Source organism: Bombus impatiens, unplaced genomic scaffold (assembly GCF_000188095.3).
Source record: "Bombus impatiens unplaced genomic scaffold, BIMP_2.2 scf_0219, whole genome shotgun sequence".
NCBI classification, from domain to species: Eukaryota; Metazoa; Arthropoda; class Insecta; order Hymenoptera; family Apidae; genus Bombus; species Bombus impatiens.
The window spans coordinates 19,644-45,951 of NT_176638.1; the positions used below are offsets into that span (position 1 = coordinate 19,644).

At 28.6% G+C, this 26,308-nt stretch overlaps 7 protein-coding genes across 20 annotated transcripts; 4 read left to right on the forward strand and 3 right to left on the reverse strand.

The window, feature by feature from the left end:
- Positions 1-11: 11 nt before the first annotated feature.
- On the reverse strand, positions 12-9,511 carry LOC100740287 (rabankyrin-5). Of its 6 annotated transcripts, XM_012383767.3 has the most exons (15): positions 9,360-9,511; positions 9,193-9,261; positions 8,922-9,113; positions 8,674-8,863; positions 8,497-8,606; positions 8,158-8,417; positions 7,935-8,084; positions 4,719-5,122; positions 3,279-3,992; positions 2,749-3,021; positions 2,035-2,476; positions 1,705-1,902; positions 1,315-1,555; positions 430-685; positions 12-346 (listed from the first exon to the last, which is right to left on the reverse strand). In XM_012383767.3, exons 3-15 carry the CDS (start codon positions 8,923-8,925, stop codon positions 217-219), a joined length of 3,372 nt encoding a protein of 1,123 aa, XP_012239190.1. In that variant the 5' UTR covers positions 8,926-9,113; positions 9,193-9,261; positions 9,360-9,511; the 3' UTR covers positions 12-216. The 6 variants fall into 6 exon arrangements, with proteins under 6 accessions (XP_012239190.1, XP_033175802.1, XP_012239192.1 ...); XM_033319911.1 differs by lacking the exon at positions 9,193-9,261 and having other exon boundaries at positions 8,674-8,860; positions 8,922-9,022; XM_012383769.3 differs by lacking the exon at positions 9,193-9,261 and having other exon boundaries at positions 8,922-9,022.
- LOC100743786 lies at positions 5,407-7,584 on the forward strand. 3 transcript variants are annotated; one of them, XM_003488224.4, is made up of 4 exons: positions 5,407-5,776; positions 6,531-6,707; positions 6,841-7,020; positions 7,102-7,584. In XM_003488224.4, the coding sequence occupies exons 2-4, from the start codon at positions 6,653-6,655 to the stop codon at positions 7,374-7,376; spliced, it is 510 nt and encodes a 169-aa protein (XP_003488272.1). In that variant the 5' UTR covers positions 5,407-5,776; positions 6,531-6,652; the 3' UTR covers positions 7,377-7,584. The 3 variants fall into 3 exon arrangements, with proteins under 3 accessions (XP_003488272.1, XP_012239199.1, XP_012239200.1); XM_012383776.3 differs by lacking the exon at positions 6,531-6,707; XM_012383777.3 differs by lacking the exon at positions 6,531-6,707 and having other exon boundaries at positions 6,868-7,020.
- A 527-nt stretch (positions 9,512-10,038) lies between the features above and the next one.
- On the forward strand, positions 10,039-14,492 carry LOC100740412 (uncharacterized protein KIAA1841). 3 transcript variants are annotated; one of them, XM_033319912.1, is made up of 9 exons: positions 10,039-10,370; positions 10,584-11,298; positions 11,401-11,781; positions 11,963-12,229; positions 12,295-12,589; positions 12,674-12,902; positions 12,967-13,240; positions 13,331-13,512; positions 14,106-14,492. In XM_033319912.1, the coding sequence occupies exons 1-9, from the start codon at positions 10,286-10,288 to the stop codon at positions 14,117-14,119; spliced, it is 2,442 nt and encodes an 813-aa protein (XP_033175803.1). In that variant the 5' UTR covers positions 10,039-10,285; the 3' UTR covers positions 14,120-14,492. The 3 variants fall into 3 exon arrangements, with proteins under 3 accessions (XP_033175803.1, XP_012239196.1, XP_012239197.1); XM_012383773.3 differs by lacking the exon at positions 14,106-14,492 and adding an exon at positions 13,577-13,768; XM_012383774.3 differs by lacking the exon at positions 14,106-14,492 and adding an exon at positions 13,580-13,768.
- LOC100743664 (lymphoid-specific helicase-like) lies at positions 13,768-18,093 on the reverse strand. 2 transcript variants are annotated; one of them, XM_012383775.3, is made up of 7 exons: positions 17,222-18,093; positions 16,399-16,763; positions 15,705-16,294; positions 14,976-15,625; positions 14,504-14,844; positions 14,094-14,352; positions 13,768-13,987 (listed from the first exon to the last, which is right to left on the reverse strand). In XM_012383775.3, the coding sequence occupies exons 1-7, from the start codon at positions 17,280-17,282 to the stop codon at positions 13,917-13,919; spliced, it is 2,337 nt and encodes a 778-aa protein (XP_012239198.1). In that variant the 5' UTR covers positions 17,283-18,093; the 3' UTR covers positions 13,768-13,916. The 2 variants fall into 2 exon arrangements, with proteins under 2 accessions (XP_012239198.1, XP_003488271.1); XM_003488223.4 differs by having other exon boundaries at positions 14,504-14,898; positions 17,222-17,761.
- Positions 18,094-20,233: 2,140 nt separating this feature from the next.
- LOC100740532 (U5 small nuclear ribonucleoprotein 40 kDa protein) lies at positions 20,234-22,302 on the forward strand. Of its 2 annotated transcripts, XM_033319918.1 has the most exons (7): positions 20,234-20,649; positions 20,786-20,874; positions 20,950-21,079; positions 21,164-21,477; positions 21,578-21,850; positions 21,919-22,084; positions 22,163-22,302. In XM_033319918.1, the coding sequence occupies exons 3-7, from the start codon at positions 20,986-20,988 to the stop codon at positions 22,219-22,221; spliced, it is 906 nt and encodes a 301-aa protein (XP_033175809.1). In that variant the 5' UTR covers positions 20,234-20,649; positions 20,786-20,874; positions 20,950-20,985; the 3' UTR covers positions 22,222-22,302. The 2 variants fall into 2 exon arrangements, with proteins under 2 accessions (XP_033175809.1, XP_003488245.1); XM_003488197.4 differs by lacking the exon at positions 20,234-20,649 and having other exon boundaries at positions 20,656-20,874.
- A 180-nt stretch (positions 22,303-22,482) lies between these two features.
- Positions 22,483-24,123, forward strand: LOC100743896 (serine/threonine-protein kinase RIO3). 2 transcript variants are annotated; one of them, XM_012383662.3, is made up of 6 exons: positions 22,483-22,630; positions 22,981-23,076; positions 23,156-23,337; positions 23,404-23,504; positions 23,587-23,869; positions 23,937-24,123. In XM_012383662.3, exons 2-5 carry the CDS (start codon positions 22,982-22,984, stop codon positions 23,851-23,853), a joined length of 645 nt encoding a protein of 214 aa, XP_012239085.1. In that variant the 5' UTR covers positions 22,483-22,630; position 22,981; the 3' UTR covers positions 23,854-23,869; positions 23,937-24,123. The 2 variants fall into 2 exon arrangements, with proteins under 2 accessions (XP_012239085.1, XP_024222276.1); XM_024366508.2 differs by lacking the exon at positions 22,483-22,630 and having other exon boundaries at positions 22,679-23,076.
- On the reverse strand, positions 24,016-25,866 carry LOC100740652. Of its 2 annotated transcripts, XM_024366507.2 has the most exons (5): positions 25,302-25,866; positions 24,913-25,235; positions 24,578-24,818; positions 24,394-24,484; positions 24,016-24,312 (listed from the first exon to the last, which is right to left on the reverse strand). In XM_024366507.2, exons 1-4 carry the CDS (start codon positions 25,370-25,372, stop codon positions 24,442-24,444), a joined length of 678 nt encoding a protein of 225 aa, XP_024222275.1. In that variant the 5' UTR covers positions 25,373-25,866; the 3' UTR covers positions 24,016-24,312; positions 24,394-24,441. The 2 variants fall into 2 exon arrangements, with proteins under 2 accessions (XP_024222275.1, XP_012239218.1); XM_012383795.3 differs by lacking the exon at positions 24,016-24,312 and having other exon boundaries at positions 24,358-24,484.
- Between the last annotated feature and the right edge of the window lie 442 nt (positions 25,867-26,308).

The window sequence follows — 26,308 nt, forward strand, 5'->3', positions numbered from 1 at the left end:
CTTTCATCGACTCTCCTTTCATCTGTATTTAAAATTTAATAGCTATAAATTTAACAAACTTTCAACAAGAATAATCATATAATACAGCAAAATATATATAGTGTGATACACACAAAATGATATAAATTTTTGGTATACTTTTTTATAAAAAATGCATATGGAATGATATTTATTTTATTTACATATGAATATGTACTTTTTTATTTATTTCTTTGTTCATTCAGCACCTAGTTGCAATACATCAAAACATACTGCACAAACACGCACAGGTTTATTTAATCCAAATTTTACGATTGGAACATCTTGATCGGAGCATTTATTACATAAAATTCGACCACAATGACGGCTAAAAATAATAAAAATAATTCATTTTAGGTAAATCTTAAATATATTGATTTATAAATTTATGTAAGTTCAAAGATTCTGTACCAGTGATGTTTTCGCATTGTAAGGGAAAATTTTGTACCACATTCCAGACAAAGATCTTTATCTGCCCATGGTGCTTCTTGTGTCAAGGAATCTAGTAATCTGTATAGTAATTGTTTTGTTGCTACTTGATAATTGAAAATTGTAATGCCTTCTTTATTCATAGAACCTAGGCATGCACCAGCTTTTACCAGAGTACGACAAAGTTGACCATTTCCTTTCATATAAGCTATCAGTAATGGAGTATTGCCATCCAAATCTTGGATAAAATACATAACGTTTTATTTAGCTTATAATAAAATAATATTGCAGTTCTATTTAAAAATAATCTTATAATTTAATATATATAATACTTTCTGTATCATATGGATAAAATCAATTATTACTATATTGTTCAAATATAAACAATCACATATATATATACATATATGTACAAAAATATATCAGAAATTCAGCAGAAATACTACTTTTTTCTAATTAACCGTGTGAGTCCCAGGGGTTTTTGAAAAAACAGGGTCGAAAAATCCTGAACTGCGCGATGGCACTTATCTTAATCAATTACGAAGAGAAATAAGCGGCACAATAGCGCTTGTCATATTTGTTATTTTATGATATATATCTATATATATGCGTACTATTAGTTTATAAATATTTCAAGTTTTGTTCAATAAAAATTAACATAGATAACAATGAAATGAAAATAGATAAGATAACAATGAAATATAAAATACCGTCAGTCGTCCATGGCGTTCTAATGTACTGGGACTTTTCGACACAAATCTAAACAGCGCGATCACGCTGCTTGGGACTCAAACGGTTAAATATTATAATGTAAATACTTCTAATATGAACATATTAATATTTTGGAGTAGTTTGATGTATCTTTACCTGCATTATTTACTGGATATTGTGACATACATTCCAAGAAAAGTTCACATATAGTTGCAGCATTATCTTTTCCACACCTAGCTAATTCGTGTAAGGGATTTCTTCCTTTAAGATTTACAGCCTCTGCATCTAATGTACATTCAGTCAAAAGTGCTCTTACCACTGATACATGACCTTCTCTTACAGCTACATGCAATGCATTGTCACCATCTGCATTTACTGCATCGAAGTTTATATTGTTCTATAATAAGAAAGTAAATATATTCAATTATTTTCTGTTAAACTCAACTTATAACTAAAGATATATATATTTCATTTAATAAGATTTCTGAAGTAGTTTATTTTATAATACCATTTAGATCAAACATATAGATAAGTTATGATATTCACCTGCAATAAAGCAGATACAATTGCTGCATGACCAGCTTTTGCAGCAGCATGCAATGCAGTATTTCTGTTTGCATCTGTATCATTAACACGTGCACCAGCCAATATTAAACTTCTTACTAACATTTCATTTCCAGAAACCGCAGCAAGATGTAAAGGTGGAGTTTGTGTAACATCATGAACTCTGGAATTTACGTCTACCTATAAAATATGAATCATGAATCATTTTATTGCATATGTATTTTGTTTGATTAGTTTTTTAAATACGTCAAAATTTTTATGAAATAAATATAAGTTCAAATGCATTTTAATTACTACAAAAACAATATTTACCTGTATAGATAATAGAAATAATATGCTTTCCATGTCATTCTTTTGAATAGCAGTATGTAAAAAATTTCTGCCTTTATTGTCATATTGTTCAGCAGCTTTAGGTAGTCGTTCCAATATCGCTTGAGCAGCTTTGTTGTTTCGAAATGTTAATGCTGTTGCAAATGGTGTTAAACCTTTCTTATCTCGTTTATTTAAATCTATATTAGGATGGCAAAGTAGAAGAGAAATAATTTGTGAATGTTGATTTTGTATAGCAACGTGCACTGGAGTTTTGCCCTCAACATCTCGAGCATTCACATCAGCACCATGTTCAATAAGTGTCTGTACAACTTGTTCTAAACCCCACTGACAACATAAATGTAATGGAGTACATTCATCCCTTGCTTCATCACCTCCAATACCATCTGGGCCAGGTTTTCTAGGTATGTTTAAATCACAGCCACTGTAACATACATAATTTTAGAATTTAATTATTATGATTTTTAATAATAATAAATAATAAGAAAAGATATCTTTACAATCTTTAATAATAATTATATAGAAATCTGAGTACGTCAAATTAAATTAGAATTACGAAATATTTTATTATATTTTCGATATTCTTATATAACCAAATATTTTCAAAATTCTAATTGGACCAAACCAAATATTAAATATCCTGATTTCAAATTTTTATATATTTTTAATAATTACATATCTTAATATGTAATATACCTTCTTATAAGGAACTGTGCAATATCTTCTTTGTTGTGGTCAATTGCTCTGTGTAACAATGTTTGTTGACAATCATCTGGACCAGGACCCCAACAGTCAGTGTCTGCTCCATATTTAACTAGAATAGATGCTACATCCTCTTGATCTGAATCCAGTGCATCCCATAATGGACATCCTATAGAAGTATCCACTCCTCTTTTACAAAGTGCTTCCACAACTTCACCCAGTCTACAGTGTATGGAAAGTTGCAGCGGAGTTTCTCCATCTGCAGTTCTGAATGAAATAAAGTTTTTACTGAATATCACATAATTAATAAAACCATTTGGCAACAGATTATTTAGTGATTTTAGGTTTTGTTTTATTTATTCTAACGAAGCAACACAGATAGTTATAAAATTACTTTGATAAAATTTATCTCAACCTGAAATTTCTTGCAATATCTAATGTCAAAGAGATAAATGCCATTAAGTTAAAAATGAAATAAATAAAATACAATTGTTTCTAAAATGTTTAATATCAATGCTATTTACCTAGTATTCATATCGGCACCATTTTCTAATAAAAAAATCGCTGTCGCCGAATCCTCTTTTAATATCGCTTGATGCAACAATGTTAAACCATCATTATTGCACTGATTGATATTTGCTCCAGCTTTTATTAAAGCCAAAACTATATCTTTGCCCTTCTTAAACGGAGCCTTAATAGCCAAACTTAAAGGGGTTTCATTTACGTTATTTTTTAAATTCAATTGGGAATTCGAATTAGGTGCATGCAACAATTCCATTACAATATCAAAATACAAATTGGAAACAGCAATATGTATTGGTGCATCGCCAGTAGACAATGCAACTTCGTCGACTGGGAAACCAGTTTTCAATAAAGCTCGCGTTAAATTCTTCGAACCAACTTTACAAGCTTCGTGTAAAACCAAATATCCATCATTATTCTTTTGCATTAAGTTATCCTTACAATAATCGATTAAAAATAATGCAGCTTCTTCTTTATATTCTCTTATCAAAACGTGTAATAGAGTGTCCCCTGTATTCTTATATACAGGATTCGGAGTTGCGCCCTTGATTAAAAGTTTCTTAGCAAAAAATCCACTAAATGGGTCTGTTTTCATTGCGATACACAATGGAGTATCATTTTCATTAGTGCTTTTGTCCAAATCTATACTCTGACATTCCAATAAGACATCAAAAAGTGGTTCATTTCTCTCCTGAATACAATTATGTAAGGCAGTCCTGCAAGAATAGGAATCAACAATAATATTTATAGAAGGTGTCTAACTTTAATTATAAGTTTAATGCTTTCGACACTTTATTATAAGTAGATTGCAGATGTTTATACAGTTATGGGAACTTTTAAGCTATAAAAATACACAGGTTGTGCATAATATGTAAGTATATGTGAAATATTTATAGGGATAGATTTGGATTGGTGGAACATCTAATAAGAGACTGTAAGAAAATAGGAAAAGGAGTTAGCACAGAGGATGTGGTGAGTGGAAGGAAGGACAAGAGAATAGAGAATTGGCTTAGGAATTTAAAATGGAAAAGGAATGTGGTAGAGGTGAGTTATAAGAAGTTGATAATATCAAACAAGTTAATATTTAAGATGGAAAAAGAATGAAAAGAGAAAATAAATTAAAGAATGCATAAGTTAAGTTAATATTGTGAGTTAGGACAAATGTAAATCAAATCTAAATTTCTTGGCTAATATCTATATATGTGAAATATCTAAAGTATAGTACTTATATTTAGTAGGTAAAGTAAATCTTTGTGTGGATTCCACTTCAATTTTCATAAATGTCTGCAATCTAATTATGAAATAATCTGTAAAACTAATACAGTTTTTTAAAAATTCTATCAATTCAAGGTATAAATTGCTACTTTTGAACCAATTTTAATTTTAATTTTTACAGTGACTTTCAATGAAATAATCAAGTAAAAATAATTAAATAATTATACCATCCTCTGTGATTTTGTAAATTGGGATCAATACCAGCATGAAGTAACCTGGATGCGACTGTTAACATATTTTCTGAATTATGTTTTGTTATTAAATGTAACGCAGTACATCCTTCAAGTTCTTCAGGATTTTTTATATCCTTCACGTTTCGGGTAAGTTTCATGGGCTCGCATAATTCTTTCATATTTCCATTATTTTCTAGCTGTTCTATTACGAATTCAGCCGAATAAGAATCTCCTTTAAAAATAGCAGCTTGGAGTAAAGAAAGACCTCTTGAATCTTTTGCGCTTAAATCGGCCCCGTGTTCAACTAAAGTGCGCGCCAGTGATGGTTGACGAGTTTTTAAAGCAACTTCCAAAGGCATTTCTCCTTTATGATCCAAAGCATTAATGGCTTTCGTTAACTAAGACAATAAAATATTTAATTATAGAATGATACTTATAAAATATATATAATTTTTTCATTCGATATTGTATAAAATATTTCTTATACATATATATTGTTCTAAACTAATAATTTATAAAGAAAGACATTTTTAGTTGAAAGTTTAATTTATTTAATTCATGATTGTATCTGATAAGATTAAAATAATAAAGTTTTATTTACTGAAATTGTAATTTAAAAGGTTCGTGATATGTAATTGACTGAGAACCACTGTTTTGATTTTATACAAAAGATATACGATGCGGTACGCCCAACGAAACGGATGTTTGTTCATGCACGCATTAGTGCTAGTTACATACATACATAGTTAGTATTAAAGATTACATAAACAATGTGAATGATTAAAACGGGAAGGAATATGAAGATGCACTGATTCAGCAGAAACAGTCGTTTGTAAAGGATAGAAAAGCCATGATGTGGCGTGTGATAGGCTCATCTAACAGTCAGCTTCCGATTAAAGGAGCATATTTCTTCGTAGCAGAATGAAAAACAGTTAATCAAAATCCTACGATTGCTCTATGGCATTTAGTGAATATTAATAAAGGGTGCTGTTTAAGAATGAATGACAGTGTTTAGTAGAATATAGTTGAAATGATCTCTGATGGAATCGAACGTAAATATTGAATTTCCTATGATATTATGAATTTTTAAATATTTAAGTACGAATTAAGTGCAGATTTTTTCCTACATTTTTCAATTAATATTTATTTAGTTAAATTTACATAGATCAGTCTTTTTCATAAAAGAAATTAATAAATACCTCTTATTTTGTACTGATCCAATTAATTCATAAATTAAATTTAAAAAATGTATTTTTCATTGTATAAAAATAATATTACAATATATTGAAGATTAATGCAACATACGGTTTCATTATATTGATTACAAATTGCGATAAGATTTTATAAAAATCTAAGATTTTATAAAATTTTATAAAATCTTATAAGATTTTATAAAAATCTTGTTTAAAGCAAAGGGAGTATACAAAACATTATTGTTTTCCTTTAAATAAGTTATTGAGGTTATGCTTATGCAAATATTATTTTTTAACAGAAAGATGAAAATATATAGAAGTAAATTTAATTAAATCTATTTTTATAAACTAAACACTCATTCTGTACATCAAAAGTGATTCACTTAAACTAATTTTAATGAATGATTTTTTTATGGAAATTCAGATACAAAAATAATTATTTTATATTATGTCTAACAAAAATATACAGCTATATGCATCCAAATAAATATAATAATTATTACGGTATTAAAAAATACAGTTAATTTGGAATCTTTATATTAAATCATTTTTATTTTTGAATGTCATTTCTAATAGTAACTAAACTTATTGTTGATAAATAAAATTTTTTCAGGTTTGCATAATGATGATGATAAATTGAACTATGAAATAAATAAATATAAATAAAAATTGTGCTAAAATTGGTGTAAATAGTATTATTGTATTCTAACCATATTTTGTTTAATTATAAATGAGATGACTTTCCAAATACAGTCAAAAAAGATCTTATTAATTGCTATAGTTTTTCTATGTACGTTTACATTTAACTTATATATTTTATCTTTATATAAAATAATTTATATTCACATTGAAAACATTTATTCTTTAATGTTTAATAAATATTTTTAATCATATTGTATGTCTGGAATATTCAATATTTTTAGTTACATTAATAATGCAAATAACTGCAGGAGGTATTGCATGCTTCAAATGTTATGCATCACAATCAGGACATGAAAAAACTGATTTATTATGTTCTCATTTTGATGGAAGTCCTAGGTTTCAAGTATATTGTCCTTCGTCCACACTTTGTGGAAAAAGAACGATTTATTCTAAATTCAAAAGTAAGTAAAGTGCTGCTATATGTAAATTGAAAAAACATGTTTGGCATATATATATGTTCATTAATTTATCATCTTTACCAGCACCTATGATCACAACTGTAGAAAGGGACTGTGCACCTCAAAAACGTACAGTATTAACCTATAGCGATAATAAGTGGCAAAACAGAGAGGAAATTGTAACATCAGCTTACAAAGAAGGTTGCTTTATTGGTGAAGATAGGGGAGCACCAGCAGGTCCATCAGAATATTGCTTTTGTGGTCACCATTTATGCAATTCATCAGAACCAACCAAAACCATCAATATGTTTTATATTTTTATACTAATAACAGTACTACTGTTTGCAACACTATTATGATATCCTTTCTCTAAGTACTTATTATGGTAAGAAATTTTTTTAATATATATATGATACATATATATATATTTCACTACTATTTAAAAATGGCATAAAAAGTGTTATAAAAATCGATATTTACTTTACTTTTTGATATTAATCCTTATAAATTATGAGATTGTAAATCAATAAACACATCTAAATAAAAAAACGAAATAATTTTTCTGTATCATCTATAATTATTGAACTATATCTAGCAATTTATTGTAATAATTTTCTGTAATAATTATATATTCAAATTATAATTATATATGATAATTATATATACCAAATAATAATTCCAAAAATTAATTCCAATAAAGTTTGTTACTATTAATATTTGTGAAACAATAACATAGGTTGTGAATGTCTTTAATTTACTACATAAATATTACTTTACTATTTATAAAAATTAAAGGAATAATGTGGAAACACCAAAACATGATTGTTATTATAAAATCTTGTAAGTATATTAAACTTACAAGTAAGACCTATTATATATAAATAGACATTTGTAATAATTTAAAATATGTAACTTACCCCTGTATTATTTTCCACTAAATATAAAAAAACCACATCTTCCCTCATTAGTCGAACAGCGGCATGCAATGGGTATTTACTTTTAGTCTGTAATAATTTGTATAATAGAGATCCAGGCATTTCTTTAAAGTCTTCTCCTGTTAAATCTTCCTAACGACATGAAATTTTGATCAGTTAAGAAATTGAAATTACGCAATTCAATATATGTTTCTATCTCTCTTACCCAATGTGCAGAAATCAAAGAACTGCAATGCTCTTTTAATTTCTGTGCACCTAATTCCTCAGCAGCTGCGTACAACTGAACACAATCTTTGAATCCTACAATTCCAATTAAATATTTTTCACATTGTTCAACTAATTCTGTCAGCTGAAAATTAGATGCTGCTTTCATTAATTCTAAAGTTAAATTCTCTTGAGGCACCTTCCCTGTGTATATCCATTTCAGCAATATTAATCCAATCTTAGGCTCCAAATAAGTCCAATCTAGAGAAGGTGTTTCTTATTATATCTATATACACGTAACTTTTCTTCATACATTTCTGTTTATATTTTAATGCTTTACCTAAAATGGTTACTTCTGATAGCGTTGCTTCACTGAAAAAATCTGTTCTAGCAGACAATATAAATTTATGTGCTGGTATTTCTTGATTTTTCAATTTGATGATCACATCGCTAAAAGATATATGTTTATTAGTGACAAAGCTTATATAATAAATTATGATTTGAAGAAGTTATAAACCTATAACGTTGTTGACTATATAGAGATCCAATGGTTGTCAAAAGTCTACCAATAAATCCTGTATCTTGTTTATTTGCAGTAACAATTGCATATTCACGTTGAAGTTCCGTATTTGTATTGTATAAATTAACATACTGCTCCCGTAATAAAGATAAATGCTGTTGCCATTTTTGAGCTTCTGTAGAATCTTCTGAAATGTATGAAGTGTAAAATAGTCTATAAAACGTAAATAAACATTTTGAACTTACCCATAATTATTATGAACAATTATTTTTACTCTTCTTGAATGTAGTATGAAAGTTATTGCATGTCCGGCTTTTTACGTTAGTTCATATTTGTTCAATATAATCTGTTCTACGTGATAACGATAAAAAATAGATAATAATGATCAAAAGTTTCTACGAGAGATCTCGGAAAATAGTGTCGATGTTTCGTTTACGCTAAAAACATATATTAATAAGATTCTAACACGTATTCTACGCCCACGTACAGTATTCATTACATTTGTAATTCACATACATATTTTTCTTTCTGAAGAAAATGTAGCCACACTTTTGAAAGACAGAAAAAATTCCTATAGAATTTAAACTACAAAAAAGTAGAAATCGCTCTTTCGTTAGTTTCGATCATAACAATGGTAGTATTACATACGGACAAATTTCTTATATTATGTTAATTAAAGCCACCTTTTAGATTCTATTCGGTGCATGGATCTGCTAAATCATAGTTCATAACACAATAATGAATGATATTATACAAATTCATGGAACTATTATATCAACGTTTCGATAAAGCTCATTCCCCAGATTTAATCTAGTTCTATTAATTGCATGTAAAATAAAAATATAAAAAGATACATTTTTGTAGGTTTACATTTTAAATATATTTTGAATAAAAACATGATATGATATCAAATATTCAAACGTTATTTAAAAAATAGATATCATAAGTATTAATGACTTTTAGCAAAAATAACTAACAACAGATAAAGATAAAATAATTAACGGATTTAACTTTTAGGAAAGATATTAGCTATAACTGTAACTTTATATCGGAACATAAGTTATGTAACTATCTTTTTGGTAATATTTTAATAATATTATTTACATCAAAAAGAAAATTTGACATAACACAAGTATGTATACATATGTAGTATATATATGTATATGTATACGCTATCATCATATAGATCAGCTAGCATATATATAATATATGCTAATATAATATAATATAATTTATTATATATATAATAATACGTGCGGTGGATAAATATATATAATTTAAGATACGATGTTAATTAATTATGAGTTATATTTAAATTCAAATTATTGGAGATATCTACTGTAAATTTTCCAAATAAACAAATTTATATGGAGATACTACTGTTTTGTCAATATTGTCGAATCTACACTAGTTTTCAAGCTACAAATATGAATTTTTTCATTAAATTAAGAATTGTATTGAAATTAAAAGTTCATATACAAATGACTAATTTGCATATAGCAATTGTTAAATACAGTGATAACTAAAAATTACATTTAAGTAACATATAAATTGTAATTGTAGTAATTGAAATCTGAATTTATTAAATAGAATTTATTAATTAAAAGAAATGGAAATAAATCAGATTAGTAATTTATCTTTGAAAGAGAATATACACAAATTATTAGCGATATGCGGTTCAATAACTAAAGAAGGTATTGATGAACTAATTCATATATTGCACAACTTCAGATCGTTGTATTTGATATTTATCACTTTTCATTTTATCTTTGTTGTCTAATTTTCACAATAAATATTTATTTAAGCTTTATTTAATCAATATAGTTGAAAGAAGAAGTTGAAATTATCATTTATAAATTTATCATACTGTCTTTTTAACATAAAATAACAAGAAATATTTGCTTCAGATTTGTCACAAATATTTTATAAACTTGAGGATTGTAATCAATCAAAGTTGACAATTGGAATGTTTTTTGAATTCATAAAACTTGCATTCCAAGTTAATGACAATTGTGGAAGTTTAACTACAATATTAACCACAGAGAACAAGCTTGATTGGGGCAAGTTAACAAAAATTGATATACATTATAAAATACAGAATTATAATAATACTGATGAAAAGTACATTAATAGTAATGTCATGCAGAAACATAAAAGTATTCATACAGCAGAAGAAATTTCATCTGATACAGATGATAACAATATTAAATACTCTCTACATTGCATTGTGCCTCCAAATATGCAACTTAAAAATAAGCAAACACATACTTATGATCAAAATGTAATATCTGATTTTGAAAGATGCAATCAAATTATGCAAAGTTCATTACGAATAGAGGATATGAACATTGGAAGATCTGTAGATACAACAGAAAATTTTTTAATTACCTTAATGAAAACAAATCTAAGTGATGTACTGCATGAAGGTTTATTAGATTCAATATTGCCATATATGATTCCAAAACCTACTATTTCACAGCCTATTATTAAAAAATCTATTATAAGTACCGAGGTGAAGAAATGTAATTCATTGACTAATAATATTGAAACCAAGGTACTTACGAATGTCATGCATAAAGAAAAGGAAAAAGATAAAAGTAAATCAAGTAAGAGATCAACTGAGTAAGTGTACCAATAATTAATATCAATCGAAAGTAAATTTAATATTGACGTTGAAAATAATTTTTTATAGAATTAATAACAGTTTATTCTACGCTTGTACAGCAATGAAGTGGAAATTCACGTCTGTGACGAAGAAAAGAACATTAAAAAAAATTTCCATTGTCCTCAAAAGCTTCTTATTCAAAAAATGCGTTATTTTGCTGATGTGACAGCAGGTCAAAAATTAGAGGAAATAGATATATCAGTTCATTGTGATGTTACAATATTTGATTGGCTAATGAGATGGGTGAAAAAAGATATTATAAAAAAATCTGAATGGCCAGTTTTGGAAATTAATAATGTTATTCCAATAATGGTGTCTGCATCATTTTTACAAATGGAACCACTACTAGAAAGCTGCTTACAATATTGTCGTGAAAACATATCTGATATATTGAAAACATCAACAGTTTTAACTGGGTTAGATGATAATCTTTTAATAAGGTAGGTGTTTTATTTTTATACAGTTTTAAATATTTTAAATGTTCATTAAGCAAAAAAATTTATTTCTTTATTATTGCAACAAAATGCATAGAAAAAAATATTTATTTGTTCAGTATTTGCAAATTTATACCATTTATTCTTAATTAATAATATATCAAATCCAGTTAATATCTCTTTTCAGATTAGTAGAACAATTTACAAATGAAGATGTTGAAGCATTAAAAGACAAAAAGGATAAAATTCAAAGTAAATTATTTTGTAAGTTGATTATGTCTCTTGCCGAGGTAATGCCAGATAATAAGAGGGGACACTATAGTTCTTTAGCTACTTTATTTAAGTGCAGTAAATGTGGGAAAAATATTATTCAATCAGTTTCTAATTATGTACCATGTATTTCAAGTGCAATGAAAATTGACAACCATGGGAATATTCACAGCAAACACATAAGGTACGATTTTAGTATTTAAACTTAGTATCGAGAGATGTATAATTGTAATAAAATTTACATTACAGAGATTTGACATGGACTTTAAATGATTACATTATTAGTCTTCGAACAGAGTTACGTTCTTGGCGTAAAGTTTATTGGAGGCTATGGGGAGATTGTCACTTTTTATTTTGTACACAGTGTAATATATATTTTCCAATCCATCACTTTGAGTGGTGCTGCTATCATACAGAATTTCCACAGTTTTTTATTAATGAACAACAACGGCCTATACCATTTCCTCTGGGCAGATATCCATGCTGTAGTCAACGGGCATATAAGTTTGGAGTATTACCAAATCATGAAGGTTGTAGGTATAGGGTACGCATTTGTTAATATCACTTCTGAATTTTGAAAGTTTCCAAAAATATGAACTTCATAACTACTGTGTTGTTTCTTCCTTAGGAACATATTCCAGATATTAAGACTCAAACAGACATAAGTGTATTGAATATTTTTACAGTACATAGGGAAGTAATAGTTATGAAACCACCGCAATTGTTTTTCCCAGAAAAGATTACTAGATTAGTAGCTCGTGATGCATCACTTCAACCAGGAAAATTAATATGTAAAGATGTAATGTGGTGGCTTGGTATAGAACTTACACCACAGCGACCAAGACTTGGACTTTTAGGTAAATTAACATATTTTAATGCTTATAAGTAATGATAATAATGGTATATTTTCTAAATATTTAGGAAAAATTTGGAGCGGGTCAGGATTCCGACGAATATCTCAAATGCATGATTTACAAAAATCATCACAAAAGGTTCGTCAGCAAGTTTCTATTACAACTGATACTTCATCGATTACATCTTCGACAACAGATAGCGATATGGATGATGGTATTACAACTTATGAATATAGTAGTATTGATGAAGAATCAAATCATAGTGAAGAATCTCATGCACGGTCTTCATTAAAATTAAAAAGTAAAATAAAAAAGAAATCAAGAAATGACATCATGTGGAGGTGATTAATGTCATATGAAAGAAATTTATATTATGATATTGTTTTAAAGTGACAAAATTATTCATGCTTACTGATATAAGATAATTTTAGAAATAATGGTCGCTCGTGGAGTGGTAATCTAAATGTAAGACACAATCAAGATAATCAAAGAGATTTTGAAGAGAATGCAGCTTTACAAATGATAACGCTACTAACAAAGAGAGTATCTGTAGATTCTTCTTCGCTATTAAAATCATCTACTAAACATAATCGGATAAAAAAACAATTAAATGGTACATTTATTACATATTATATTTTTAGAAAATATACAGTTTTTATAAATAATGTTATTCAAAGCAGGAGGAATTTATACAAGATTGGAAGCAGAACTTCGTGATCAACTAAATCAATCTTATAAAAATAAAAATATAACTGGGAAGTATTTTCTACGTACGAAATTAAATAAATCATAAGTATATCAGACTAGTATAACTGTTACTGACTGTTTTGTATGTTGAACTCTTTCACAAAATAAAATATTTTTTTACTTTTTGTTTAAACATCATTAAATAAACCTTAGTATTATATGACAAATGATACAAAAATAAATATTATATAGTAACTAAAAATAATATGAAACTAAAACAAACTTATATATTTATACTGTATTATCCATTCAAGAAAGAAGTTGAGGCATTTAAGTTTCTCCTTGTTTTTTGTATAAGTCACTCCTATCTAATAGGTTGTTAAGTTCTTCCTCCGTAAAGACTGTATTGAAAATCATTAAAAATGATTAAAAATTATACAAAATTACTTATGATTATAAAAATTACGAAATGTGGGTATTAAAATTATGTACATTTCAATAATTTACCTTCATTTTCAGATGCAACTATTTGACATTCTTTTGATCCTAAAAGTTTTTGTAACTTCAGTAAATCTGCTTTGTTATTCACATTTATCGACTGAATGTGTTTGGAGATTACTACTTTCTCTAGAAGGCGTTTTGCATCAGCGCGATTAATAATTGCTTCATCAATAGTTCCTTTGGTACATAATTTATATATTACTACTGGACGTGTTTGACCTATTCTATGGCAACGTGCCATAGCTTGTATATCCGCTTGAGGATTCTGCAAATGTATCAAATTGCTTTTAATTAACAATGTGATATCAGGATTTTTATACTTATCATCATAGGTAATAATAATAAGAAATTAGTATCAGTTAGTATTAGAAGTTACAATTTCTATAATAAAAGTAATAAAACAAACAACAATGTACCCAATCACAATCATATATGATAACAGTATCTGCCCCAACAAGATTTAATCCAATGCCACCTGCTCTTGTAGATATAAGGAATAGAAATATTTCAGGATTTGTATTGAAATTGTGAATATTTTCCTTTCGATCCACAAGCTTAGTAGAGCCATCTAATCTGACATATTTGTAATCACGTAATGAAAGATAATCTTCTATAACATCTAATATCATTGTCATGGTGGAAAATAATAAAACTTTGTGCCCATATTTTTTAAGTCTTGCAAGCATTGCATCTAATACTAAAAGCTTACCAGATGATCTAACTAATTCTTCATTTATTTGTGGCAAGAAATCTGGACCTAATGGGCAATGTATTAAATATGGGTGATTTACAATCTTTTTGTACAAACTAACTGAAACAATGAAGAGATAAACATAAGAATAAAATATTTGAATGGTTAATATATATCTACACTAAATAATAACTTACTATGTCTAGTCTGAACATTAATTAAGAAGTCTTTATTACGCTCTGTAACATCAGTGTATTTTTTCCACATTAATAAATTTTCTTCATTTCCAGATTTTACATTTATCCAAGTTTCACTGTCTCCACTATCATCAATTTGTTGAAGTGAACTATTTGATGAGACGTCATTATCAAGATATGTACTCATAATATTATTCATATTTCTTAAGGCACATTTTCTTTTTGGTCTTTTACCATCTTCTGTGTATATAATCGGTTCTTCCTCAATCTTGCTTAATTGATCTATATCATGATTTAATACTGCTTTATATAAACTATGCTGTAATTCTGTCAGAGGGGCATAAACAACTAATTCCTTTTTTGGCGGTATGTCCAAACAAACCTCGCTCTTTTCACGTCTCAACAGAAATGGTTGTAATATCTCACGTAATGATGACAGTACTCGTTTTTCTTCTTCTAACTTTAAGAATTTTTTTGTTCCTTCATCACCCTGATGTTTTTTTGCATCAAACCATGATTCAAAAACAGCTAAATCATCAAAAATTTCTGGTAACAAAAAATTTAACAATGACCACAGTTCTGCTAAATTATTTTGTAGTGGTGTGCCTGTTAATAAAAGTCTGTTCATGGATTTACAAGCCTTTAAAATCCTATAAAATAGTAATGAATTATATTATTTACAATTCAATGTTTATGATATAAATAAGTAGTTGAATTTTAACAACATACTTTATAAGTTGACATTCATGATTTTTAATTCTGTGTCCTTCATCTATGATTATATATCTCCAGCTCAAAGATTTAATAAAACTGCTTTCAAGTAATGGCACTTCGAAAGATGTAAGTACAATTGGGAATGTACTATAAGTTTCTGTAATCTTATATTTATGTTTAATTTTGCTCCTTAGTATTAATTTTTCCTCTGGTGTTCCATGAAATAACACAATGGGCAAGTTTGGTGCAAATTTTTCAAATTCTAACATCCAATTTGGTAGAGTTGAGAGAGGAGCAACTAATAAATACGGTCCACCTTGCCGTTTTTCAATGAGATGACACAGTAAGGCTATGACTTGAACTGTTTTCCCAAGTCCCATTTCATCAGCCAAAATTCCATTTATACCATTTTCATAAAGAACTTTTAGCCATTGGAGTCCTTCCTTCTGATAGTCTCGTAACTCTCCTTTAAAATATTTTGGTGTTTCAATAATAACATTGTTGCTATTCTCTGTTTCACCCTTAAAATCATTTTTTAATTCATTTTCAGTTTCATCTTCACTTAAATTTAACTTGTTTTTATTTATATGTATTTTCTTTTGTACCTAGAAATTACATATATAACAGTAAAGAAAACATTAACAAATCATAAAATGTGTATAAAAATTATAATTATCATATAATTATAAGTACTACTATATTTATTTACATCTTTAGATATATATTTTTGGGTATTATTATTTTTTTTTTTTCCTTTGTCATATGGTGCTATGTTTTCATTTGCATACTGTATTTTCTTTCCATCCCTTTTTGTGGATTTGTTAGATTTACTAGCATTTTTCTCCAAACTTTTGTCAATTTTACTAACAATAAATGAAGCATAAAATTTACTTCTACTTAACAAATGCATTAATCGTTTATATTGTTGTTCTTGAATTTGTTGATTATATTCTTCCTCAGCTAATTGTTTGTTTTCTGCTTTTTCCTGTCGTTTTCTTTTCTTTTGATTTATTTTAGATTCTTCCAGTGGTTCATTGTTAAATTTGACATTGTCTACAATGCTTCTAGAATTGCCTTTCCATATATAAGAAATAAGAATAATATAAATATATGACAAAAATATTAAGTAAACATAAAAAATTAATATCCGCTTTTTTTAATATCATAAGAATTATGATACATATTGATTAAATTCTTGTTTTAGAGAAAAATATTATTTTTCACAATTACTTAACAAAATTTCAATTTCAAGTCATTTTAAAAAGTAATAAATGAAAAAAATAAGGAGTAAACCAACAATAAAATATAACAGAATAATTTTGAATATTTGACTTTTCAATAGAAAGAAATATTAAATTTATATTACATGTTGCGTTTAAAATGAGATCGCTAATTGTTTCACATAAATAAAATTTATATTAGAAATATTGAAAAGTTGATGTAAATCTTGTTATTGAAAGAAATAGTGATGTATGTAACAACTTTCTTTTATTTTCATAACAATTTGTATAATTTTAATAAGAGAGTTTTACCTGTAACTAAACTCGTATTGCTAGAAATAAGAATTTTTGTGCCACAATTATTACTTTCCATTTCGAGAAGTGATTAAAAGTAACTTTTAATATTTATTTATTAAAAAACAACTTCAAATCAAGGAGAAAACGAATTTAATAAAATATATGAATATCTCACGTGCTGAGAAACTCCCGCTAAATTTGACTACACATACGAATATATAACTATCTTTTGCGTGGTTAGATTCGTAATAATTGGCAGAGAATGGCGTTGCGGTCGCCCAACTACAGCTTCGGGCTTTGCATTGAGCCGTTTCTATGAGCCAATCTTAGCTCACGCACTGGCGAAGTTATAGCTGGTTTACCGTCTTGGATTTGGTCATTGTTGAGTTGATGAGATATGAATTAATCGGTGCAAAAGAATGAATAACTATCATGGACGTGGAAATATAGGTTGTAGTCAAGATTATATATAGAGGTCTCTATATTCATATAGCGAAACCTAGGGAAAACTGTCCAAAAATCAAGTCGTGACTACCACCATATAAATAGATCTCCAGACTCGCTAGGGAAAATCGTCTGAAAATTGAGTCGTGACTAGTTGTGAAAAATGTATTCTCCGCATGCGTGATCAGAGAGGAAATGAGAGTGGATTATGGACCTGGTTGTTCCCGGACTAGTGCTGCACCATACGACCAAATGCTGAATTTAACTAAGATTAGCAGATACAAGAACTTTTACATCGAAGCTTAAAGTCAGGGATCTGTCCTGTTTGGTTACACACTAGAATAGACAAGAATCTACTAAGTTCCACGCTACAAGAACCTATTTAATTGTACGGTTCTATGGAAAAGTATGAGAATGACAAAATCGCGCAACAATAACACATTGTAAGTTGCCTAAGAAAGAGAAATTAATAGTTTACTACATTTTTTTTGGAGGAGATAAAAGAATATTCCCTTTCAAACGATTATGGATTAGTGGAATGATGCAATAATTTTAATACACCATTTAGATTTAACATTAATCTTTGGTACTTGGCGTGTTAATTGTACTGACATGAATATTTTTCATCGTCGCATAAAATCATATATTCTTTTTCCTTAGTACGATTATGCTCGCTGAAATGAATTAAACGATTTTACATATAAGGTCATTTGTTGTTGTAAAATGTTATAATGCTTTTTTAGCATTTTCTGATAGCTCTCATGAATAAAGAAAAATAGAGACGACATATGGAAGTTTCCAATTTAGGAATCCATTGGCTCAAAAGTCTTGCGTTTTTAAAATTTGGTACTTTTAGACTACTGCATAGCTTACTTTAACGTGACAGCCATTTAAACAGTAAATTTTATTATTTATTTAAACACATATTGTGTTCAGAATAACGTAATATCGCTTTATCATCAATATATAAATCGATTTGTCAAATAATGTTTTGAATAATGGTTATACGTGGCGCATCTAATATTACTTGTATTTTTCTATCTTCATAAGACAATATTCAATTACACTCATAGTACCAACAAAGACGAACAACGTATAAGAAAAAAAGTCATGTGGAATAGGCCAGATAATTTAATAAAAAAATATCAAACTTTAACAATGTGCAAATTTTGAACCAGTGCAATGAATTCTTGGATTTCAAATCGTAATTTCTATAATCAAAGTCGTTATATCTCTCCTTCATTTATCGAATTCAGGAAACATTCGATAATTATACAAAAAGGTCCTTTGCATAATTACACACTCGTGCACTCTTCCCCATTACGGAGGTTCCCGTAATGCGCCGAGAAGCTCGATAGTCTGCCGCAATCGAGTGGTATAATATAATCCAATATCAGATATCGCCGAGACAATGTATCTAGGTACTAATTTAAAAGTGAAACTTTTTATTTTTGGTCTTTTTAAGATTAAACTTTTACTAACGTATTTGTGAGATCTTTCTGACTAAAATAAGTAAACAAATATGCTCCAAATTATATCGTGTTTTGTGTCATTTTAATTACAAAAATGTAAGAAACATGTTGGTAAATGTTTCATTTATCACGAAGCCAAAATAAGAAAGTTTGAGTTTTGAGTCTCAGCTTATCGCGGGCTTTTAATATTTGTCGTGTGTTTAATATGTTTAATATTTGATCGTTTAGATTCTCAGTCTATCCTTTTCTTTCACTCGCATTGTTCTTTTCTACTTTCGACGCGTCTAAGATCTCAGCTTCGAGAAATAGAATCGTTTCTACATTTCCATTATTGTAATACATGGATCCCGATTTTTGTGCAATTATCAAATGTTTCCTGTATTGTCAAAAGACGCAATAATAATTGAGGAAGAAATTGTGCCTGGAGACAAAGTTCAGCTATTTTTTCAATTAAAATATGTTCATAATAGGGGCATTTTAGCATTTTGATGATATCTTAGGATTTATAATAAAACAATTACATAGCTTTTTTTTATTGAAGTGCGGCACGTCATAGGCGAAAGATTGACCCCTTCGGCGATTGTAGAAGCGATGTTGAGCGGGCCACAGGAATACGAGGCTGTCCGCCTCTTCTGCGAGCGAGTTATGCTCGCAAAGGAGCGAGCAGAAAGGGAGAGAAAGAAAAACTCTCACCCTTGTAGGATAAGGCGATGGAGGGGGATGACGGTCAGGCGGCCTAGACCGCTTCATCGCCGCCCTAACGAACCACGACTAGAAGGGAGGATAGTGCTAGAGACAATGGCCCCCCTAACGCCAAATTCAACAGTCAGAGAATTATTAGGCCTAGCTCGAACAAGAGAACGCGGGAAGGGGGTGCAACAGAAGATAATTCATAGGAGGTTCCTGGAGCACTACTGTCATACGCGTAGGATGGTCATCGTGGAGTTTTAGTTGGTAGGAGTCCGACACTACTCTGCTGTTATCGGTTATTAGCAGCAGCGGTGTGTCCATGAGGATTTCTCCCTTGCAAAAAAAGAAAAAAGATTCAAAATCGATATATCTTGCCTCCATTTGTCGAATACAGGAAGCATTCGATAATTGTACAAAAAGATCCTCTGCATAATTGCACACTTGAGCACTCACTCATACTACGGCGGGAGAGGGGGGTTCTTCTAACGCACCAAGAAGCTCGATCAGATAGTGTAACATGATCCAATATCAGATATCGCTGAGACAATGTATCTGGGTATTAATTTATAAGTGAAACCTCTTTTATTTTTTACTTTCCTAAAACTGAACTTTTACTAACGTAAATCATTATTGCGTGATTTTGTCATTCTCATACTTGTCTATTTCAAGTAGAAAAGTAGATATGAACATTTCCGTAGTACTGTACAACAGGTTCAAGGACAAATTGGTTCTTATAACGTGGAACCAATGGGTTCTTGTATATGCTAACTTTAATTAACTTCAGCATTTAGCCGCATGGTGCAGCACCTGTTTTGTGAAATAGCTAGAACTACGGGCGTGAGTAATCTCATTTCCTCGCTGCTATCAGCTAGCTGGTTTATGCTTTTATCTGTCATAAACGTATTTGTAAAGTATCGTGATTATAATTAATAACTAAAATTATTCATTATGCCAATTTTGGATAAACGTAAAGGAGATGATATCTTAGCATTAGTTCCTGCCTCAAAACGTACCAAAAATGAGGTAGTCTTTAGTAGTAGAGAAAAAGCAGTTGTACAAAATGTAAGTTAAACTAACGTTATTCATCTTATAATTGTTGAATAAAGCTTTGAAGTAATAATTTATTTTTTTCTTCAGGGTCCACCTAGAACATCTTCTCTATTTGCACCTATTATGCTCCTTGAAGGACATCAAGGAGATATATTTTCTCTTGAATTTCATCCAGAGGGTCAATATCTTGCTTCCACAGGCTTTGATAGACAAATTTGTATGTTACCAATGATTTAAAAAACTGTGAATGCATTACATATACTTTATAGTAGATGCAAATATAATATATATATACTTACAGTTATTTGGAATGTCTATGGGGAATGTGAAAATATTTCTGTATTAACTGGACATAGTGGAGCGATTATGGAATTACACTTTAGTCCTGATGGCAATCATTTATATACAGCTAGTACAGACATGACATTAGGTTTATGGGACATAGCTGCTGGAACTAGAATAAAAAAGCTCAAAGGTCATACTTCCTTTGTAAACTCTGTGTCTGGAGCAAGAAGAGGCCTTACACAACTTTGTTCAGGTAGCGATGATAGCACAATACGTGTTTGGGATCCCAGAAAAAGAGGACAGTGTTATACCCTAAATAATACATATCAGGTAATACCTTTCTCATAATGATTTTTGATTTTTTGAATTCATTATTTATCAGGTTTTGGCATTTTCTATTCTCTTTCTCTTTTTTTTTATTTTAATGTAGGTTACTGCTGTAACATTTAATGATACAGCAGAACAAGTAATAAGTGGAGGAATAGATAATGATATAAAAGTATGGGATTTAAGAAAAAATTCTATTCTTTATAAACTAAAAGGACATTCTGATACTATAACTGGATTAAGTCTTAGTCCGGATGGTTCTTATATATTATCAAATGCTGTAGATAACACATTAAGAATTTGGGATGTAAGACCATTTGCTCCTTACGAACGTTGTGTAAAAATTATTTCTGGACATCAGCATAATTTTGAAAAGGTGGGTTTTTAATTTTTGATACATATATTATTAAGATTTTATGATTCTATTTATTTAAATAATTGCAGAATCTTCTGAGATGTGCATGGTCTCCAGATGGTAGTAAAGTATCAGCTGGATCATCAGATAGATTTCATTATATTTGGGATACTACAAGTCGTAGGATATTATACAAATTACCTGGTCATAATGGTTCCGTCAATGATATTGACTTTCATCCAAAAGAACCGATTGGTAATACATATAAAATTATAAAATGCTGTAATGATTAGTCTATTATAATAATTTTAAATGTCTTTTTCTTACTTTTAGTTTGCTCTGGATCCAGTGATAAACAAATATACCTGGGAGAAATTGAAGCTGCACAATAAGGAAATTAAAATTGATTTTCACTTGATTTTTAAATTTAGATATCTATATAAAATAAAATGTGTAATAATATTACATGTATAGATCATTTTGTATTCTCATTTTATACCTTTCTATGTATACTTGTTCTATCATCAAAAGAAAGTATTCAAAAAAATATTTTAGTCAGTAAATAAAAAATTTCAAAAATAAAAGGAAATGTAACTATATATAAAGTTATTTTTAAACAAATTTTTTATTGAATACATCGCTAACTTAAATTCCCACTCTAACTGTAATCTATTTCAAACACCCTTATCGATTCACTTTGGCTTAACTTCACGCGATATATTTTAGTGCACTAGGCGTTTCTAATTCTTCATTCGTTTATTTTTCATCGTCTTCCACATTTTTATTTATTCTAATTTTAAGGTAAGTACGCACTCTCTTCTTAATTTTCTTGTGTAACAAATATTTTTAATTTTATGTTAAAACAATCGAAATTATTTTATGGTACGATTTGTCAAACAAGTATTGCAAACTATTGAGAAAGACTCTTCTACGAAATGGCTATCTCCACGTATGAATCACAGTGGAATCAAACAATCACAAAATTTAGTTAAATAACGAAGTTTGATATATTTTTTCTTTTATATTAGTCCAATTTTTCATATTAGATAACTTAACCATTGTTTACGTTATATCAGTAAAAACATAGAGTAAAATTATATCCGTGATACATTTATTTTTCAAGATTTGTAATTTAATTTATTATTTATAAGAATGTCAACTCCATGGGCGAAAATTCAGCCAGTAGAAGGCCCTGTCAATTTATTAGAGATTACTTCGGAACAACTTGCAAAGAGCTTGCAAGAAAAGTAAGTAATAAGTAATTTCTTATATTTTTATTATGGTTTGTCAGTAAAAGTATAAAAATATGCATTTTTCTTCTAATAGAGAATTGAAAAAGAGTCGCATTCAGACAGTAGATAATGTAAACATTGAGAATTATACAATATGTGAAACAAATGATACAGAAAATGATGAAGTGATTGCACATATGTTGCAAGATCAATTTAACAAAGAATATAATCTAATGTTAAAACATACAGAGAAAAAGTTAAATCGCGATTCTAAAGGTAAGATATTCTTTTTAATAAATCTTATTTAAAATTTTTTTATTTTTGTCACCATATATTTTATAGTTAATATAACTTATACGAACTATCGAACTTCTCTATGTGAGGACCAGGATGAGCAAGACACAGACAGTGAAGATACAACTAAAGATTTTGATAGATTTGTGGTAAATATTTTATAACATAATATTCTATCCAAAATTCTTTATAAAAAAGTTGAACATTTAATACATATCTACTGTTTAATAGAGCATAGAAAAAGAATATGCTTCTATACCACGTTGTGGGTATAGAAAAATGGGTGGTGAAGGATCCCAAATTGTAACAAAACATGATATGTTAATGACATCAAGAATAAATGCCTGCAGAGTTTTACAATTCCCACCAGGTATTCATACAGGGGACACAGGAGGATTTGATGTCAAATTAAACAATAAAGTGTTCAATAGTTTAAGAGCTCATAGTCATGCTCAGAGTTCAAGACAGAAAGCAAAAGCACGACCACATACAAAATAAACTAATTATATATCTTGTAAGTGTAAATATATTATAATAATATATTTAAATTTGAATTCACGATACTATTTATTATTGTACAGGCTTTCTCTCATTATGTGCAAACGCGTACTGCTTAATTGTATCAGAAATGGATTGGTCTTAGAAACATTTAAAATATAATTATTTTTGACATTAAACACTTTATTAAATGTTGTAATGATATCAATATTACTATATTGTAATACAAAGGTACAAAAAGATTAAATAAATGAACTTACTAATTGCTAATTATTTATTTTAAGTCTGTTGTCTGTGACCTTCATTACCCTACATTCCTGTTACTAAACTTGCTTCTTTTTTATTATTCTGTGTTCCTGTTTTATTTGGGAACCTTGATCAACTCACAAATGGTTGTGACAGATTCTTTCTTCCGATTTACGCCAATTATGCTCGAAACCGGGAAACAGGAATAAGAATTTAAAACATTAATTTTTTATAAAAATAGTAATAAAATTGTATTTCTTTCTATGGTATAATTTTATTTTTGACGCGTATTACATTTTAACATTTAATTGTTAAATTTAGATCATTTATCGATGTTATCTTTCAATCCAGTTTTTTTTCCGACGATGATGGAAGGTATTCCTTTCTATGAACAAAATTGTGAAAATTCGTTTATTAATGACTTCATAATTAACATACTAAATGATAAATCGCAACTATATTAATATGAATATCTCACATTTCAATCGGTAACGGTTCATTGAACTTGCTATTATCGCTGTCAAGTAATTTCTGTCTTGCCTCACATTCCTTCTGACCTTCCTTCAAGATCAGATTATATATTTGTTTATTTAATCGAGAAGACGGATAGTTGGACTTTTCAACGGAATTCTTCAACGTTTCTAATATATTCTCCTTCCCTTCTTGTTTGCTCGTTCGTGTAATATTATCATACGTTACTCCTAATTGATGTGTTTTGGCTATAAAATATGAATAATTCTGTTAATTACTTTTTTCTCTCTTTATTTATTTATTTACCCTTTATATATATAAAGAATTCAATATTCGTTATACCACGTAATCCAAGATCTTTGTTCCTTTCCTCTGATATTATATCTTCAAAAGAATACCGTGGTGGATTCAAGTTCTTCGATTTGTTTCCAATTTCTTCCAAAAAGGCATCCGGTAATCTTTCATTATTATTAACTACTGTTTTTTGTGCCAATAGTTCGTCATACTCTACTCTATCTATATCACTAACTACAGCCATAGGACTTTCACTTGTCAAATTACTTTCCGAATCTCTATTATTTAATGACGCTTGGATCGCGGTTCTGTATATCAATCCATTATACAAGGTCAACGAACACCGCATCGATGATCGTAACCAATTATCTCTAAATTAGAAACACATTTGATTAGAAAAAATTACTTGAAATGCAATTCACAGTGATTTCACTTACAGGCGCTTGATGTGCAAGAGTCCAAAAATAAAAACTAACGTAGCCACTGGAGCTACTAAATAAATAAACATTTTTAATATGTTTATAAGAAGTGTGACGCTTCAGTGGATCATTTTGTCAGTTGACTATAGTTTTTGATAAAAGACGCTCGATTTAGCCTACTAAGATCTATTGCATGAATCCAAAACAAGATAACAAAGCAAAAGTTATATTATTTCTTCCTAGTATTACAGCAATGAAGAAGCAACGCCAAAACCTATAGATGCCAAACGAATTTACTTGTTAATTAATTGTTTTTAATTACAGGATGTAATTCAGCAGGAAATTTAATCCAAAAATCATCTAAATCCTTAGGATATTTAACGAATTCGCATTTATCATATTTAAATTTATTCACATTTAAAATTCACAATATTCACAAATGAAGAAACTCCTCTGAAACATCGTATTCATAAAGACATTATTCCCATTTTTTATTTTTTGTCCCTTTTTTCATGATACAATTATTCCATATTTTATGTAAAATAATGATATGGAAGTTCTGATATCTATAAAAATAATTGTCTAGCAAATTGTTCAACTGTATTATCAACCATTTTCGGAGTATCTATCTCAGAAAAAACAACAATGAAATTAGAATTTAATATGTTCGAAAATATATTAATGATAACGAAATGTTTTTGTAGACTATCATATACATATGTAGATACATTCAAATACGTTGGAAATTTGTTTTTATAAACTTATATATAATTACATATTTTGTTATAGTCTTAGCCCTTGTATCTTTTCATACTGTAAAAATTTTTTTATTTTATTATGAAGCTATTTGCAACATATTTATTTTAATTATTTGTTCCAAGTAACCACTCAATTCATTTTATTTAGCAGGTGTATCTACATCTGATGCTTGATATTGACATAAATAGGTATATTATACAAATACATAATATTCAATTAAAATAGTTGGGATGTTTTAAATACTTAATAATAATATTAAAAATGCA

What these genes read in the sequence shown, in the direction of transcription:
- LOC100743664 (XM_003488223.4), bottom strand. Translation starts at nt 17,282, where the DNA reads ATGGAAAGTAATAATTGTGGCACAAAAATTCTTATTTCTAGCAATACG. An exon ending in TAATGTTCAGACTAGACATA is followed by an intron (nt 14,899 to 14,975) that starts GTAAGTTATTAT and finishes TCATTGTTTCAG; the next exon opens with TTAGTTTGTACAAAAAGATT. An exon ending in TCATATATGATTGTGATTGG is followed by an intron (nt 14,353 to 14,503) that starts GTACATTGTTGT and finishes ATACATTTGCAG; the next exon opens with AATCCTCAAGCGGATATACA.
- LOC100740412 (XM_012383773.3), top strand. Translation starts at nt 10,286, where the DNA reads ATGGAAATAAATCAGATTAGTAATTTATCTTTGAAAGAGAATATACAC. An exon ending in TCAAGTAAGAGATCAACTGA is followed by an intron (nt 11,299 to 11,400) that starts GTAAGTGTACCA and finishes ACGCTTGTACAG; the next exon opens with CAATGAAGTGGAAATTCACG. An exon ending in GATAAAAAAACAATTAAATG is followed by an intron (nt 13,513 to 13,576) that starts GTACATTTATTA and finishes TGTTATTCAAAG; the next exon opens with CAGGAGGAATTTATACAAGA.
- LOC100740287 (XM_012383769.3), bottom strand. An exon ending in CTTTGATTTCTGCACATTGG is followed by an intron (nt 8,085 to 8,157) that starts GTAAGAGAGATA and finishes TCATGTCGTTAG; the next exon opens with GAAGATTTAACAGGAGAAGA. An exon ending in TTGTATCTGCTTTATTGCAG is followed by an intron (nt 1,556 to 1,704) that starts GTGAATATCATA and finishes TTCTTATTATAG; the next exon opens with AACAATATAAACTTCGATGC.
- LOC100740652 (XM_024366507.2), bottom strand. Translation starts at nt 25,372, where the DNA reads ATGTTTATTTATTTAGTAGCTCCAGTGGCTACGTTAGTTTTTATTTTT. An exon ending in CTCTTGCACATCAAGCGCCT is followed by an intron (nt 25,236 to 25,301) that starts GTAAGTGAAATC and finishes TTTCTAATTTAG; the next exon opens with AGATAATTGGTTACGATCAT. An exon ending in CAAAGATCTTGGATTACGTG is followed by an intron (nt 24,819 to 24,912) that starts GTATAACGAATA and finishes CATATTTTATAG; the next exon opens with CCAAAACACATCAATTAGGA.
- LOC100743786 (XM_003488224.4), top strand. Translation starts at nt 6,653, where the DNA reads ATGACTTTCCAAATACAGTCAAAAAAGATCTTATTAATTGCTATAGTT. An exon ending in AATTGCTATAGTTTTTCTAT is followed by an intron (nt 6,708 to 6,840) that starts GTACGTTTACAT and finishes CAATATTTTTAG; the next exon opens with TTACATTAATAATGCAAATA. An exon ending in GATTTATTCTAAATTCAAAA is followed by an intron (nt 7,021 to 7,101) that starts GTAAGTAAAGTG and finishes CATCTTTACCAG; the next exon opens with CACCTATGATCACAACTGTA.
- LOC100740532 (XM_003488197.4), top strand. Translation starts at nt 20,761, where the DNA reads ATGCCAATTTTGGATAAACGTAAAGGAGATGATATCTTAGCATTAGTT. An exon ending in AAAAAGCAGTTGTACAAAAT is followed by an intron (nt 20,875 to 20,949) that starts GTAAGTTAAACT and finishes TTTTTTCTTCAG; the next exon opens with GGTCCACCTAGAACATCTTC. An exon ending in AGGCTTTGATAGACAAATTT is followed by an intron (nt 21,080 to 21,163) that starts GTATGTTACCAA and finishes ATATACTTACAG; the next exon opens with TTATTTGGAATGTCTATGGG.
- LOC100743896 (XM_012383662.3), top strand. Translation starts at nt 22,982, where the DNA reads ATGTCAACTCCATGGGCGAAAATTCAGCCAGTAGAAGGCCCTGTCAAT. An exon ending in GCAAAGAGCTTGCAAGAAAA is followed by an intron (nt 23,077 to 23,155) that starts GTAAGTAATAAG and finishes TTCTTCTAATAG; the next exon opens with AGAATTGAAAAAGAGTCGCA. An exon ending in GTTAAATCGCGATTCTAAAG is followed by an intron (nt 23,338 to 23,403) that starts GTAAGATATTCT and finishes TATATTTTATAG; the next exon opens with TTAATATAACTTATACGAAC.